The sequence below is a fragment of the Periophthalmus magnuspinnatus genome, chromosome 21, assembly GCF_009829125.3.
Source record: "Periophthalmus magnuspinnatus isolate fPerMag1 chromosome 21, fPerMag1.2.pri, whole genome shotgun sequence".
NCBI lineage: Eukaryota > Metazoa > Chordata > Actinopteri > Gobiiformes > Gobiidae > Periophthalmus > Periophthalmus magnuspinnatus.
In genome coordinates, this window is record NC_047146.1 from 4,351,032 (window position 1) to 4,366,257 (window position 15,226).

Below are 15,226 nucleotides of genomic sequence, written 5' to 3' on the forward strand. Positions count from 1 at the left end.
ACAATGGAGGTGGAGAACATGGCCCACTCGGACTCCTTGTCTCCAACCTCCCCCGGGATATGGGAGAAGCTCTCCTGGAGGCGTGAGTGGTGAAACCCTCTGTCAGCAGAGTCTTCAAGACTTCCCAGCAGACCCTCATGATACGCTAGGGTCTGCCACGTCGGTCCAGCTTCCTCCTCTGCCAGCGGATCCAAATCACAACCAGGTGGTGATTGGTTGACAGCTCTGCCCCTCTCTTCACCCGAGTGTCCAAGACATGCGGCCGGAGGTCAGATGACAAAGTCAATCATTGACCTCCGACTTAGGGTGTCCTGGTGCCATGTGCACTTATGGACACTTTCGTTCGAACATGGTGTTTCTTATGGACAAACTGTGACTTGCACAGAAGTCCAATAACAAAACACTGCTCGGGTTCAGATCAAGGAGGCCGCTCTTACCGATCACGCCCCTCCAGGTGTCACTGGCCTTGCCCACGTGGGCGTTGAAGTCCCTCAGAAGAACAATGGAGTCCCCAGTAGGTGCACTGTCTAGTACCCCTCCCAGGGACTCCAAGAAGGCCGGGTACCCCTCTCAAGGAGTTGAGTAGCAGAACCCAAGCTGTGCATGGAGGTGAGCCCGACTATATGTATGGTTGTCGAGAAACCTGTCTCCGACCGCTGCCCAGTCCTCTTTGCACCCGACCCCTATGAGACCCTCTGCGGGTGGTGAACCCACAGGAGGGCGGACCCACATCCTTTCGGACTGAGCCCGGCCGGGCGCTCACATTTGAGCCCCAACCCCAGGCCTGGCTCCAGGGTGGGGCCCTGGCTGCACCATACCGGGCAACGTCACGGTCCTTGTTATTTTACTCATCATAGTGGTATAGGGATAGGTATTTTATCATTGTACATGAAAAGATTAGACATTTGGATTTAGTAAAAAAAATAATAATAATAACTAAGTAAAAAATTATTCATAAATATGAATTTATGATGATTTTTCAGGTGTTTTGTAGGTTTTTTTTAGGGTCACCAGAGTGACTTTTTCAACAGATCCCAACAGATAAGAGACATAGTCCCTCCAGTGTGTCCTGGGTCTTCCCCGGGGCCTCCTCCCAGTGAGATGTGCCCAGAACACCTTTCCAGGGAGGCGTCCAGGAGGCATCTGGAATAAATGCCAGAGCCACCTCAGCTGGCTCCTCTCGGCATGGAGGAAAAGCGGCTCTACTCCGAGCTCCTCCTGTGTGACTAAGCATGACTGAGCTCCTCACCCTATCTCTAATAGAGTGCCCAGCCACCCTGCAGGGGGAAACTCATTTTGACTGTATCTGTGATCTTGTTCTTTCGGTCATTACCCAGAGCTCATGATCATAGGTGAGGGTATGAACATAAATTGACCGGTAAATCGAGAGCTTTGCCTTTGGACTCAGCTCCTTCATTACCACAACAGTCCAATACAGCGACCGCATCACTGCAAACGCTGCACCGATCCAACTGTCAATCCATCCTTCCCTCACTCGTGAACAAGACCCTGAATACTTGAACTCCTCCACTTGAGGCAGGGACTCACCATCCACCTGAATAAGGCAAGCCACCTTTTTCTGGTCGAGAACCATGGCCTCAGATTTGGAGGAGCTGATTTTCACCCTGCACTCGGCTGCAAACCTTTCCAGTGCCTGCTGCAGTTCCTGGTTCAATGAAGCCATCAGGACAACATCATCTGCAAATAGCAGAGATGTGATCTTGTGGTCCCCAAACCAAAACCCCTTCAACCCCTGGCTGTGCTTAAAAATTCTCTCCATAAAAACAATGAACAGAACTGGTGACAGAAGGCAGTCCTGGCAGAGTTCAAAGTGCACCAAAAACAGGTATGACTTTCTCCTGCTCTGGTCATACATGGACCGGACAGCCCTTAGCAAAGGGCCCCAGACCTGATACTTACAGAGCACCCCCCAAAGGACACCACAAGTGACACAATAAAATGCCATCTCCAGATCTACAAAGCACATGTGGAATAGCTGGGCAGACTCCCATGAACCCTCAAGTACCTGATGGAGAGTATCAAGCTGGTCCAGTGTTTCACGACAGGGATGAAAACTCCTGAATCCAAGGTTTGACTATAGGTCGGGTTCTCCTCTCCAGTACCCTGGAATAGACCTTACTGGGAGGGCTGAGGAGTGTGATTCCTCTGTAGTTGGAACACACTCTTCAGTCCCCTTTCTTAAACAGAGGGACCACCACCCTGGTCTGCTAATCCACAGGCACTGTCCCTGACTGCCATGCGAGGTGTATTAGACCCAGCCCCACAACATCCAGAGATTTAAGATACTCAGAATAAATCTCATCCACTTCTAGACCATTGCCTTTATGTCTCAATGGCAGCAGGTGAATATGCACTGGTGGATTCACTCTGCCACTGCATCCAACAGATCAATGTGGATGCAACATAACTTTTTTCAATTAAACTCAGACAAGACAAAAGTCATAGTTTTTGGCCCACAGAAACGGAGAAAGTGTCAGCAGTGACCTCCAGTCTCTCTCTCTAAAACCTTCAAATGAGGCTAGAAATTGAGGAGTAATAATGGACTCAGACTTAAACATTACTTTTTACCAACTAAAAACATGTCAAAAATCAAAGGTATACTGTCAAAGCCAGACTTGGAGAGACTTATCCATGCATTTGTCTCCAGTAGATTAGACGACTGTAACGTCCTGCTCAATGGCCTCTTCAAACGAGCCTTAAGACAGAACGGTACATCCAGAACACTGCTGCTCGGGTCCTGACTAGAACCAGGAAGTACGAGCAAATAAGTCCTGTGCTCAGGTCTCTACACTGACAGACAGACAGAAGGACCTGTCCCTGACCTGAACGCGCAGGGAAGTTCAACACGTGGCGGCTGAGCTTTGGGGCTATAAGCAAGCCCACAGCAGCTCATTGCCCCTCCACATGGGCAATGCCAGAACAGTGAGGGTCTAACCCCTCTCAAAGAGTTGGGTATCAGAGCCCAAGCTGTGGTTGGAGGTGAGCCCGACTACTCTCAACCTCCTACACAATTCCTAGGATCATTCAGGTACACAAACTCCCCCACCATGATAAGGGGGCAGTTCAAGGAGGGACTTTATAAATGACGTTTTATAATATATGTTATTCATATATTATTAAAGTAATTCTAAGTTATATTACAAAGAATCGATAACATATATTATCAAAAGAATGCATGACATGTGAAATGAATAAATAAAATACGTTATTAAAAGATTGCATAACTGATATAAAAGAGAAGTTATACTATATGTTAAAAAGAAGGCATAACTTATATTAAAAATAATTCATATTAAATTATTAAAATAACTCATAAATTATATTTAAAATAACGAATAACATGTATGAAAAAGAATTCATAACATATATTAAAACAAATGCATAACATTTATTATTTAAACAATGCATAACTTCCATTCAAAAGAAATCATAAAATATTAATAAGTATGCATAAATTACATTAAAAATAATTCATAACATACAGTATATTAGTAATTTGGTTATTTAGTTTATTTTCTTTCGCCAGTTAGCATAATTCTTGATAGTGTTATGAATATCACAAATAAAACAAAAACATAACACTTAAGTTATTTTACAGACTGGATGGGTTTAGGATAAAGTTTAATACTTATTTTGCATAACCCTCTTACGATACAGAATACAAGATGGTAGAAAATATATTTACCATAAAAACAATACGCATCTATCATGAATGTGTGAATGAGAGGTAACCAATAGCAAAGTTTGTAGGTGGAATCACACACTCATAGAACTAAAGTTATGTCAATGAACTGTAATTTTAAAACTTATAGCAGTGGTGTCAAACTCAAATTCAGGGGCAAAATTAAAAACTAAGTCGCAGGCTAAACAAAATTTTTATTGAAATATTTCAATAACATTTGATTGTTTTTCAGTAGGGGTGGATTAGATTTGAGTGTGTCGACAGGCAGCAGATGCTAATGAGCATCAACAGAAGTGGTGGGGGCCAGCACCAACACTTTGCAAAGCATTCTGGGATTTGTAGTATTAGAGGTGCATGCTCTATACTGGCACAGCGACCAGTGGGCCAGCTCTAAAATATATTTGATATGATCCCGGGGGGGCCAAATATAATTATATCAAGGGCCAAATTTGGCCCACGGGCCTGAGTCTGACATATCTGGCTTATAGCTATCAAATGCAAGCAACCCCCATGGCATGATTTATTTAAGTAAAGCACTGACTGGGCTAATGCGTCACTTTAATAACTTAATTTTGTGAATAAAAGAACTAGAATAAAGAACAAGAAAAGTGTGAATAAAAGGAAAAATTAAGGAAAAAACAAAAAGACCAACTCAAATGTGCAGAGTCCAGACAATCCTGGAGCCCAGAACATTTTATTATTCGCAGACATGAAAAACAGGTCAGGAAACATTTGTTTATGTGCAAACAACTTTACAAACTTCATCAGTAAAATTACATCAAATTCAGTTGTAGGATTTATAGAATGTAGTATAGTACTTTCTCGGTGTCAATGTTTTTTTATAATTGTTAAAGCTGGGGTAAGAAAAACAAAGAGAAGGGGTTTAGACAGGAGTTAACACACAGCATCAACAAAACAACAGATAATGGGGATCTTTTCCTCTTTGTGAAGATTAAATATAAACAGCACGATAACATTTTAAGAGTCTTGGCTGTTTTTATGTCTGATTTTCTCACTGAAGTGTCCTGCAAAATAACTCATATTTAGACTAGACTGGATGATCCGGAGATACTCCCTGAAAATGCAAATCAGGGATAGTGTTGATAAAACAAGAAATGCTCTGGTTATTATACATTTTCAATAGTCTTTTTACTTTGTCTTTTTAAATGTGACATCAATACAAAATACTGGGTTGACCTTGAAATACACTTAAAAAGAAAAATCAGCACGGGCTTAATTCACAGAACATTTGCATGAGAAGAATGGGGCTGCAGTATTTTCAATGTAATAATTAGTTTTATACATTTTCTAAACCAGGGATAAAATAATGCATAGATAAATGGGTTTATACAGGAGTTAAAGAACCATATCCAGACAACGACAGGTGTAGCAGTGCTGCTTTCTACAATGTCTTCCCCAGTGAAGGATGGGATGTAATAGGGACATAAACACGCTATGGAAACTAAAATAACTATTCCAAGTGTCCTAGCTGCTTTTAGCTCCGATTTTCTGGCCGACATAGTCACAGTTTGATGCAAAGTCACGACTTTAGACTGCATTGAACGAGCTTGAGAGACGACCACCATAAAAATCCTCACATACAGAACCACAATGACAGTGACAGGGCCAATAAAGGTACAGACTAAATCAACATTTCCTGTAACAGAGTTGAGCACCACCACACACTCTCCATAACATGAACTTCCTGCATCGGGATCAATGAGAAAATCCTTAAAAATCAGACTATTGTAGATGAGAGCCAACAAACACAGAACCTAACCCAGTTTACTGTCACTTTGGTATTGTAATGTAATGGATCACAAATGGCTAAATAACGATCAATTGAAATGAGCACAATAGAACCAATTGCAGATGCTGTTATGGTAAAGACTGTCATATAATACAAAGCACAGAGCACACTTCCCAGGATCCAGCAGGCTTCTGATAGAAGGATTTCAACTGGAATCAACAAAAGACCAACGAGGAAATCTGACACAGCCAGAGAGATGATTAGCAGGTTGGTAGGACTGTGAAGCTGCCTGAAAAGAGAACATTTTGAAGAACTACATAAACAAAGATTAATTATAAACAGCACAATAACATTTCAATAGCTTTGGCTGCTCTTATGTATGGTTTTCTCAATGAAGTGTGCCGCAAAATAACTCATATTTAGACTAGACTGGATGATCCTGAGATACTCCCTGAAAATGCAAATCAGGGATAGTGTTGATAAAAGAAGAAATGCTCTGGTTATTATACATTTTCAATAGAGTCTTTTTACTTTGTCTTTTTAAATGTGACATCAATACAAAATACTGGGTTGACCTTAAAATACACTTTAAAAAATTCAGCACGGGCTTAATTCAAAGAATATTTGCATGAGAAGAATGGGGCTGCACTATTTTCAATGTTACAATTTGTTTTATACATTTTCTAAACCAGGGATAAAATAATGCATAGACAAAAGGGTTTACACAGGAATTAAAGAACCATATCCACGTAACAAGAGGTGTAGCAGTGCTGTTGTCTACAATGTCCTCCCCAGTGAAGGATGGGATGTAATAGGGACATAAACACGCTATGAAAACTAAAATAACTATTCCAAGTGTCCTAGCTGCTTTTAGCTCTGATTTTCTGGCCGACATAGTCACAGTTTGATGCAAAGTCACGACTTTAGACTGCATTGAACGAGCTTGAGAGACGACCACCATAAAAACCCTCACATACAGAACCACAATGACAGTGATAGGGCCAATAAAGGTACAGACTAAATCAACATTTCCAGAAACATGGTTGACCACCAATACACACTCTCCATAACATGAACTTCCTGCATCAGGATCACTGAGAAAATCCTTTAAAATCAGACTATTGTAGATGAGAGCACAGAGCCAACAAGCACAAACACAGAACCTAACCCGGTTTACTGTCACTTTGGTATTGTAATGTAATGGATCACAAATGGCTAAATAACGATCAACTGAAATGAGCACAATATTACCAATCGAGGAAGAAGTTATGGTAAAGTCTGTCATATAATACAAAGCACATAGAGTACTTCCCACGATCCAACAGGCCTGTGTCAGAAAAATTTCAACTGGAATCAATAAAAGGCCAACGAGGAAATCTGGCACAGCCAGAGAGAGGATTAGCAGGTTGGTAGGACTGTGAAGCTGCCTGAAAAGAGAACATTTTCAAATTACAGACCAAATTAAATGGTAAGATTCAAATAGTGAGCAATGCTTTGCCTGAAGTGTGCGATGGAGATGATGACCAGTAGATTCATTGTCACTGTGAGCAGAGACATTAGAGAGAGCAGGTTGTAGGACAGTAGAGCGTCTGATGGAGCAGGCTGGGGCTTTCTGCAGGAGATGTTGTGAAGCTCTGGGAAGCACAGTTCAGTTGTTTCCATGGTTGCAGATGCAGGTTGATTCACACGAGGTCTGCTCTTGAATTCACTGATGTGTGATATTTATGTAGTCTTTGGGCTCATCCTTAACAAACCCTCCCACCTACAGCACCATTTCCTGTGTGTGTCCACTGGGCCTCCCTGAAATTTGCAAAAAAATTATTTGTTGTTTACAATCACTTGTGTAAATATCTAAGTTGTGATGTTTATTCTTATCAATTATAATTACATGGCTGTAGAGTGGATGCTACCTCTATTCCTCATGTAAGACAAAGGTTTCTAGGAGTAAAGTTTCTGTATTAACTTTTCCAGCTCGTCCACTGTCTTGTCCGTTGTTTGTCTTCATTGTGTCTGTGGGCTGGTGAGGTCAGACACAAGACTTATGACAGAAAGGCTGCAGGTTAAGTAATTTCTTTGTGGTGCCTCTCCACCTAGGGCTATATTTATCCCTACTTCAGCTGTGTAACGGCCTGCTCACTGGCTTTTCCAAACTAGCCTTAGAACAGCTGCAGTACATCCAGTTATTGGTCACTGACTTTTTTATGCAATATAAAGGTTTAGTCACAAAATGAACATTAACGTAGAATAATATTTACATTAAAGGACGCCTGGGATTTTGAGCATGTCATTATCAGTGGTGTAGTGTGGTGTGTACATGTTGGGGTGTGTGTGTGTGTGTGTGTGGTGTGTGTGTGGGGGGGTGTATGTATGTGTAGAGTGTGTAAAACAAAAAGACCAACTCAAATGTGCAGAGTCCAGACAAATCTGAAGCCCAGAACATTTTATTATTCACAGACATGCAAAACAGGTCAAGACATTTTTTTAAATGCAAACTACTTTACAAGCTTCCTCAGTAAAATGACATCAAATACAGTTGTAGGATTTACAGAATGGGGTTCAGCATTATCATCAATGAGTTTCATATAATTCCTAAAGCTGGGACAGAAAAAACAAACAGAAGGGGTTTAGACAGGAGTTATCACACAGCATCAACAAAACAACAGATAATGTGGATCTTTCCTCTGTGTGAAGAAAAACATGAACAGAGATTAATTATAAACAGTACAATGTAATTTTAAGAGCCTTAAAATAATATTATACTGGCTGTTTTAATCTATTCAAGTGTGCTGCAAAATCACTCATATTTACACTGCACAGAATGACCCTGACACACACCTTGATAATTCTCATACAGATCCGAAGACAGATTAAAAAGCTTCCCTGGTTATGGTCTTGTTCTGCTTTTCTTCTCCATAGACTCTCTTTCTATTAGCTTTTAAATGGGTTATAAGACATGAATAGAAAATACTGGATTGTGACGTCTCAAATGTGCACATTCAACACACTTCAAACGAAATAAATACTAACTTTCATGTTCCCTCAAAGAATATTTGCATGAGAAGAATGGGGCTGCACTATTTTAAGTGTTACAATTTGTTTTATACATTTTCTAAACCAGGGATAAAATAACGCATAGACAAAAGGGTTTACACAGGAGTTAAAGAACCATATCCAAACAGAAAGACGTGTACTAAGGCTGCTGTCTACAATGTTCTCCCCAGTGAAGGATGGGATGTAATAGGGACATAAACACACTATGAAAACTAAAATAACTATTCCAAGTGTCCTAGCTGCTTTTAGCTCTGATTTTCTGGCCGACATAGTCACAGTTTGATGCAAAGTCGTGACTTTAGACTGCATTGAACGAGCTTGAGAGACGACCACCATAAAAATCCTCACATACAGAACCACAATGACAGTGATAGGGCCAATAAAGGTACAGACTAAATCAACATTTCCAGTAACATAGTTGAGCACCACCACACACTCTCCATAACATGAACTTCCTGCATCGGGATCAATGAGAAAATCCTGAAAAATCAGACTATTGTAGATGAGAGCACAGAGCCAACAAGCACAAACACAGAATCTAACCCGGTTTATTGTCACTTTGGTATTGTAATGTAATGGATCACAAATGGCTAAATAACGATCAACTGAAATGAGCACAATATTACCAATTGAGGAAGCAGTTATGGTAAAGTCTGTCATGTAATACAAAGCACAGAGCACACTTCCCAGGAACCAACAGGCTTCGGATAGAAGGATTTCAACCGGAATCAACAAAAGACCAACAAGGAAATCTGACACAGCCAGAGAGAGGATTAGCAGGTTGGTAGGACTGTGAAGCTGCCTGAAAAGAGAACATGTTCAAATTACAGACCAAATTAAATGACAAGATTCAAATAATGAGCAATGCTTTGCCTGAAGTGTGCGATGGAGATGATGACCAGTAGATTCATTGTCACTGTGAGCAGAGATATTAGAGAGAGCAGGTTGTAGGACAGTAGAGCGTCTGATGGAGCAGGCTGGGGCTTTCTGCAGGAGATGTTGTGAAGTTCTGGGAAGCACAGTTCAGTTGTTTCCATGGTTGTAGATGCAGGTTGATGCACAAGACGTCTGCTCTTGAATTTACAGTTGTGTGATATTTATGTTGTCTTTGGGCTCATCCTTAACAAACCCTCCCACCTACAGCACTATTTCCTGTGTGTGTCCATTGGGCCTCCCTGAACTTTGCAAAAATGTAGTTGCTGTTTTCAATCACTTGAGTAAATATTTAAGTTGTGATGTTTCTCATTAAACAATTATTATAATTACTGTATTTTCCGCACTATAATGCTCATCCGAATATAAGGCGCACCTTCAATGAATGGCCTAATTTACAACAGTTTTCATATATAGGGCGCACTGCATTATAAGGCGCATAGAATATAAACTACTGTAGTAGCTGGGGTTGTGTTACGCATCCACGAGATGGAGCTGCGCTAAAGGGAATGTCAATAAAACAGTCAGATAAGTCAGTCAGTCAAACTTCATTAATAGAATATTAAAAAACGTTCTGAAAACTTTGTTCACTCACAAAACAAGTTAATGCATTCAGAATATAGTAACTCTCGAAATATTGCAAAGCAATAACAATAACTCAACGTTGTTCAAATGTTAATGTCCATATTCACAATATCTCCCAGCCTTGTTTAGTTGTAAACTTGTGAAAGAAACCCGTAAAGCTCACTTTTTCAGTTCATTCCTCATTCACAAATCTGTTGAATTCTTCCTCTTCAGTGTCTGAGTTGAACAGTTGGGCGAGCTCATTCAAAGTGCCTGATTCCGTCTTGTCAAAATCACCATTATCCGTGTCGCTGCTGTTGTCTTAACAGTTCAGTAACAATTCCTTCCTTCATGAAAGCTCGGGCCACAGTTGAGACTGATATATCAGCCCAGACATCAGCAATCCATTGGCAAATTGTGGCGTATCTCGCCCGGCTCTGTCTCCCCGTCTCCTCCAGTCCTCCAGTTCCTCTGGTGAGACTTCAAGGTGTTTCCAGGCCAGCCGAGACACATAGCCCCTCCAGCGTGTCCTCCGTCTTCGCTGGGGCCTCCTGCCAGTGGAACATGCCTGGAACACCTTCCTAGGAAAGTATCCAGGGGGCATCATGAACAGATGCCTGAGCCACCTCAGCTGGCTTCTCTCAATGTGGACTAGCAGCGGCTCTACTCCGAGCTCCTCCCGTGTGACCAAGCTACTCACCCTATCCCTAAGGGAGCGCCCAGCCACCCTGGAGGAAACTCATTTCAACGGTTTGTATCTGTGATCTTGTCCTTTTTGTCATTACCCAAATCTCATGACATAGGTAGTTTCATATGCGTCACTGCAATAAAAAAAAACACCTGATTGCACAGTGGTATTTGAGTCTGCCTCAAAGCGCGATGAAGGGAATGATGATCAGACTACAGAAATAGCATTTTAGCTGTTCCATGCAACCAGTGGCCAGCAACTGTGACGAAAATCACATACACTTTTGTTTGTCATTCGTACGATTTCTCTTCTCCAGGAAAAGACTTTATTGGGGAGGCTTAGAATTATGATTTCCTTGTAAGCGGTGCACGCCCTTCAGTCCCCCTTTTTCACTGAGACTGCTCTTAGCAAGGTGACAAATGACATCTGCCCAAACACTGATGCACGCAAAGTCTCAGTCATGATCTTATTAGATCTCAGTGCTGCCTTTGTACTGTCAGTCATGGGATCCTCTAATGCTGCGTTCAGAACAGGGCATCAAAAATGCATTGGATGCCTCTAGTTGGACGCCTCTAGTTGGACTCCGTTGTGGTCTGCGAGTGCCTTTGGATGTTTTGTCTTTCCCATGTCGATGCAGACCAGTTTGAGAGAGAAGCTTTAGTGTATTTACTGTATTACACAAAACCCATCAACACAGACAATCAGCTCAGTGGCGTGTCTGAGTCCGTGACTAGCCTTTATACTAGCCAGTGTGCCCAGCATAATTAAGTTGCCGCTATTGTGTAGCTGATATCTTTCTACTTTTTGAGATAATGACATCACTAAATCACTGCAGCGTAGTCTGTGATTGGTTGACGTTGCATGTCACTTGCCAAAAGTTAAACTTTTTCAATTCTGGCGTCTGACTCTTCGGACACTCGAACAAATGCACTGTATCAACGCCCAATTTGCACCACTCTGTTGTTTGAAAACGCGGCACAAAAATGCATGGCGGCCTAGATGCACGTCCACCATTGTCATGATGCCCGTTTGTTCCTGTCCTCCCATGCTCTCTACCCCTCCCCGACCTGTCTGCCTGGAGCTGGGCGGAGTTCGAGACTTCTCCCGCACGCACCTGGAGCGCATCAGCGTAATCACCGCCACCTGCTGCTGAGTACTTGAGGGTTCAGCAGACTACACTCGGCGCTAGACCGTCCGCGTGTAAACGTGAATGCTCCAGCTCAGTTTTGTATCCTGGTACCTGCTTGTATGTACTCATTTGGATTTTGTTACCCTCCAGATTCCTGTCCTCGCTCATCCCCGCTCCTGCCTCTGCGCTCCGGTAAAGTTCCCCTCCGTCTCGCTACCTGTCTCCTCCTGGTCTCCGGTTTGCTGCTCACCTTCGGTCTCGGGCTCCGCTCTCTGGACTACGCCGGACCAGCCTGCCCCGGTCTCGCCCTGCTCTTGCCTGCACCCCGGTCCTTGTTTCCTCGTCCCCGACCTGCACTCCGCCCGCTTGGTCTGCCTCCTGCTCTGTGATTCTCCGTGTGAACTTATATGAACTAATTAAGACTGAATTTCAGTGCCTTTGTAAATAAACACTGTAACCTTGCCCCGAATCTGCACCTCTTGGTCCTTCCCGCACTCGTTACGACAACCATAAACTTTACATGTAAACTCGACGCCCCTGATGCCCCAGTGTAAACACACCATTACAGAGACTACTTTTTTTGAGTACTTTGTTGAAATTGGAAAATGCGTCTCAGATAAAATGTCCCTGACCTGTGGGGTGCTCCAGGGGTCAATCCTGGGACCCCTGTTGTTCAATCTCTACATGCTGCCGTTAAGTCAGTTAATATGCAGTAACAATTTGTCCTACCACAACTCTGCAGATGACACTCAGATCTATGTCTCACTGCAGCAGGTGAATATGGACCAGTGGATTCACTCTGCCACTGCATCCAACAGATCAGTGTGTGGAGGAAAAACAACTTTCTCCAGCTAAACTCAGACAAGACTGAAGTCATCATCTTTGACCCACAGAAACATAGAGAAAGTGTTAGCAGTCACTTCCAGCCTCTCCCTCTAAAACCTTTAAATTAGGCTGGAAATCTAGGGGTAATAATGGACTCAGACTTTAACAGCCACATCAAATCAACAACATCTGCAGTTTTTTTCCATCTAAAAACATTGCAAAAATCAAAGGTATACTGTCAAAACCAGACTTGGAGAGACTTGTCCATACATTTGTCTCCAGTAGGTTAGACTACTGTAACGGCCTGCTCACTGGCCTCTCTAAACAATTGTTAGGATAGCTACAGTACATCCTGCTGCTTGGGCCCGGACTAGAACCAAATTTTTGATTATTTGTGATTATTTATCTTTTGATTTGTTGTATTATAATTTTAATGTCTTTCTTATTTTGTAAAGCACTTTAGATTACTTTGTATACGAATTGTGCTAGACAAATAAACTTGACTTGCCTTGGCTTCTTGCCTGGCTGCTATAGACGCTATGGTCAGCTCTATGTTCTCACTGCTCCTACAGTGCCACACCAACCTCCACAAAATGGTTAAAGTTAGGCCAGGGGATATGGATTTACTTTCGAAAATATCTTTTAAATGTGAGAAAATAGGGTTGTGGGAACATGGAGCTGTGGGATCAAAAGCATACTCCCCAGACGCCTGTAGGACCCAGGCTCTTCCCACTGTGGGTCCAGGGCTCTGTGCAGGCAGATCAGGCCTGCGTCTGCAGCAAACACCACTATGATTAAATCACTGAAACATAGAGGCCAAAAACAGGGGGTCATGGTGGCTGCTTGTAAGCGCCCAAAGCTCCCCGCTTACGGCAGAGTGCCATGAGTACAGTAACATCCAAACACCCTGAGAACCGTAAGCCTTCAGACGCCGAGCTGCCTCTCGAAGAGCAGAGTGTGTTTCTCTATGGTAAATCTAGAGAACACGCATTAAAACTTTTTATAATCAATGCCAATCCGAGCCAGTCTTCTCTGTGATGTTTATTCGAGAGGCCACTGTTCCACTAGAAAATGCTCTTGTGGTGTGTTCCGGGCACTAGCCCTGTGCTGGGTGACACATGCATGACTCAGGGTCCCACGCCTGCTTCTCATTCGATGCACCACTTAGAGAACAACCTCCTGGAAGTGTGTTTCCATGTCCCGATCCTGTAAAAACACACACATTTCCTCAAGTTTGCCATTGGTAACTAATATGTAGAGAACAGAGAAAAGAGTGCGCTGCACCCAACACAGCAGGTGTTGTACCCCCGAAGAGGGGATATGTTGCACTCCTGAAAATATGGAGAGTTAATCACGAGAGTGATTTGCAGTTGTTTCTCTCACGCAGGAATTTAATGCAATCAAATGAACAGTATAATGCAATTGAATGAACAGTATATTACATTAGCACATTAGCACATTAGCTTGTGTGGCCACAAGATGGCGGAGCACCAGTTCACAACACAATTAACACATTTCCAAAGGCTTCTAAAATACACAAATAAACATTCTTTTAGTTTAAGTTCAACATTCTACAGCAACAACAAACTACCTTAACAGTGCACAGATAACAAGCAAACATTTGGTAACCTTTACCTGAAAATATGGAGAGTTAATCACGAGAGTGATTTGCAGTTGTTTCTCTCACGCAGGAATTTAATGCAATGAGGAGAAACTGCGCGAAATCCCCCAAGTGGCGGGTGAAGGGATTACCGATCACTGAAAAGGATCCCCAGGCTTAGGAGCTGATTACCGATGATTTTACTCTATCACACTCTCCCCCACTTGAAAAATGTCGTCCCGACATTATACCAACCAATACATCATCTTCTTTTATAGTCCATTTTTACCCATCAGTCCATAAACTCAAGAGCAAATCATATATGCTGACTTCAAACACCACTTCCCCACTGTCCGAATCTGAAGATTGACGACTCAATAACAAGTCCACTCTTCACAATTAGTCTTTTCACTGTGTTTATAATCCACAGAGCAAAAAGTCTTAATGACAGTCTGTAAGTACAGTTCTTAAGTCATCCCTGGAGAAGTGTCAACTTATATTTGCTGTAGTCCATACATACCAAAGGGCTGAGTGTAGTATGGCTGTAGAGTTGGGAACCACGGGACCAAACCTGGATACACAGGCGGCATCGGCGGTGCCGACTGGACACTGAGGCAGGATGGAGTGCCCAGGTGGTCATATGTTAACCGTCTCGGTGGGTGTCGCTCTCGTTGAGGGCACTGGGGCCTTGGCTCCTCGGGTCTTGCAGGTGCAGCAGGCGAGTGAGGGGCCGGTGGATCACCAGCAGCTGAAACCATCTCCTCGCAAGTTGTCTCCTCAGCAGCCGGATCATGCGCATCCAGTTTCTCTACACCAGGGGGCTCTGGTGGTAGGGCAGGGACTGGTACTGGAGTCTGCTGTCTCCCTATTGCAGGTTCTTGTCCTGTTTCAGCAGAATGGTCTGGTACCTGGGGAGCAACAAGCTGAGGTGGTGCATAATAGCAGCTGTACTCATCACCACTCTCCTCATCGTCATCAGACTC

The 15,226-nt window shown here is 42.8% G+C and overlaps 2 protein-coding genes and 1 pseudogene across 2 annotated transcripts; all 3 read right to left on the reverse strand.

Annotated features, from left to right (window-relative positions):
* Positions 1-4,941: 4,941 nt before the first annotated feature.
* LOC117389485 (trace amine-associated receptor 13c-like) lies at positions 4,942-5,806 on the reverse strand (annotated as a pseudogene).
* A 260-nt stretch (positions 5,807-6,066) lies between these two features.
* LOC117389486 (trace amine-associated receptor 13c-like) lies at positions 6,067-7,115 on the reverse strand. Its single transcript, XM_033987168.1, has 2 exons — positions 6,952-7,115; positions 6,067-6,880 (listed from the first exon to the last, which is right to left on the reverse strand). The coding sequence occupies exons 1-2, from the start codon at positions 7,113-7,115 to the stop codon at positions 6,067-6,069; spliced, it is 978 nt and encodes a 325-aa protein (XP_033843059.1).
* A 1,377-nt stretch (positions 7,116-8,492) lies between these two features.
* On the reverse strand, positions 8,493-9,541 carry LOC117389488 (trace amine-associated receptor 13c-like). The gene is made up of 2 exons (XM_033987171.1): positions 9,378-9,541; positions 8,493-9,306 (listed from the first exon to the last, which is right to left on the reverse strand). The coding sequence occupies exons 1-2, from the start codon at positions 9,539-9,541 to the stop codon at positions 8,493-8,495; spliced, it is 978 nt and encodes a 325-aa protein (XP_033843062.1).
* Positions 9,542-15,226: the final 5,685 nt, after the last annotated feature.

Bases quoted from the DNA above. Each gene is read 5' to 3' on its own strand.
- LOC117389486 (XM_033987168.1), bottom strand. From the start codon at position 7,115: ATGGAAACAACTGAACTGTGCTTCCCAGAGCTTCACAACATCTCCTGC. The intron at 6,881-6,951 runs GCAAAGCATTGC...TTCTCTTTTCAG, and splicing joins ATCTCCATCGCACACTTCAG to GCAGCTTCACAGTCCTACCA.
- LOC117389488 (XM_033987171.1), bottom strand. From the start codon at position 9,541: ATGGAAACAACTGAACTGTGCTTCCCAGAACTTCACAACATCTCCTGC. The intron at 9,307-9,377 runs GCAAAGCATTGC...TTCTCTTTTCAG, and splicing joins ATCTCCATCGCACACTTCAG to GCAGCTTCACAGTCCTACCA.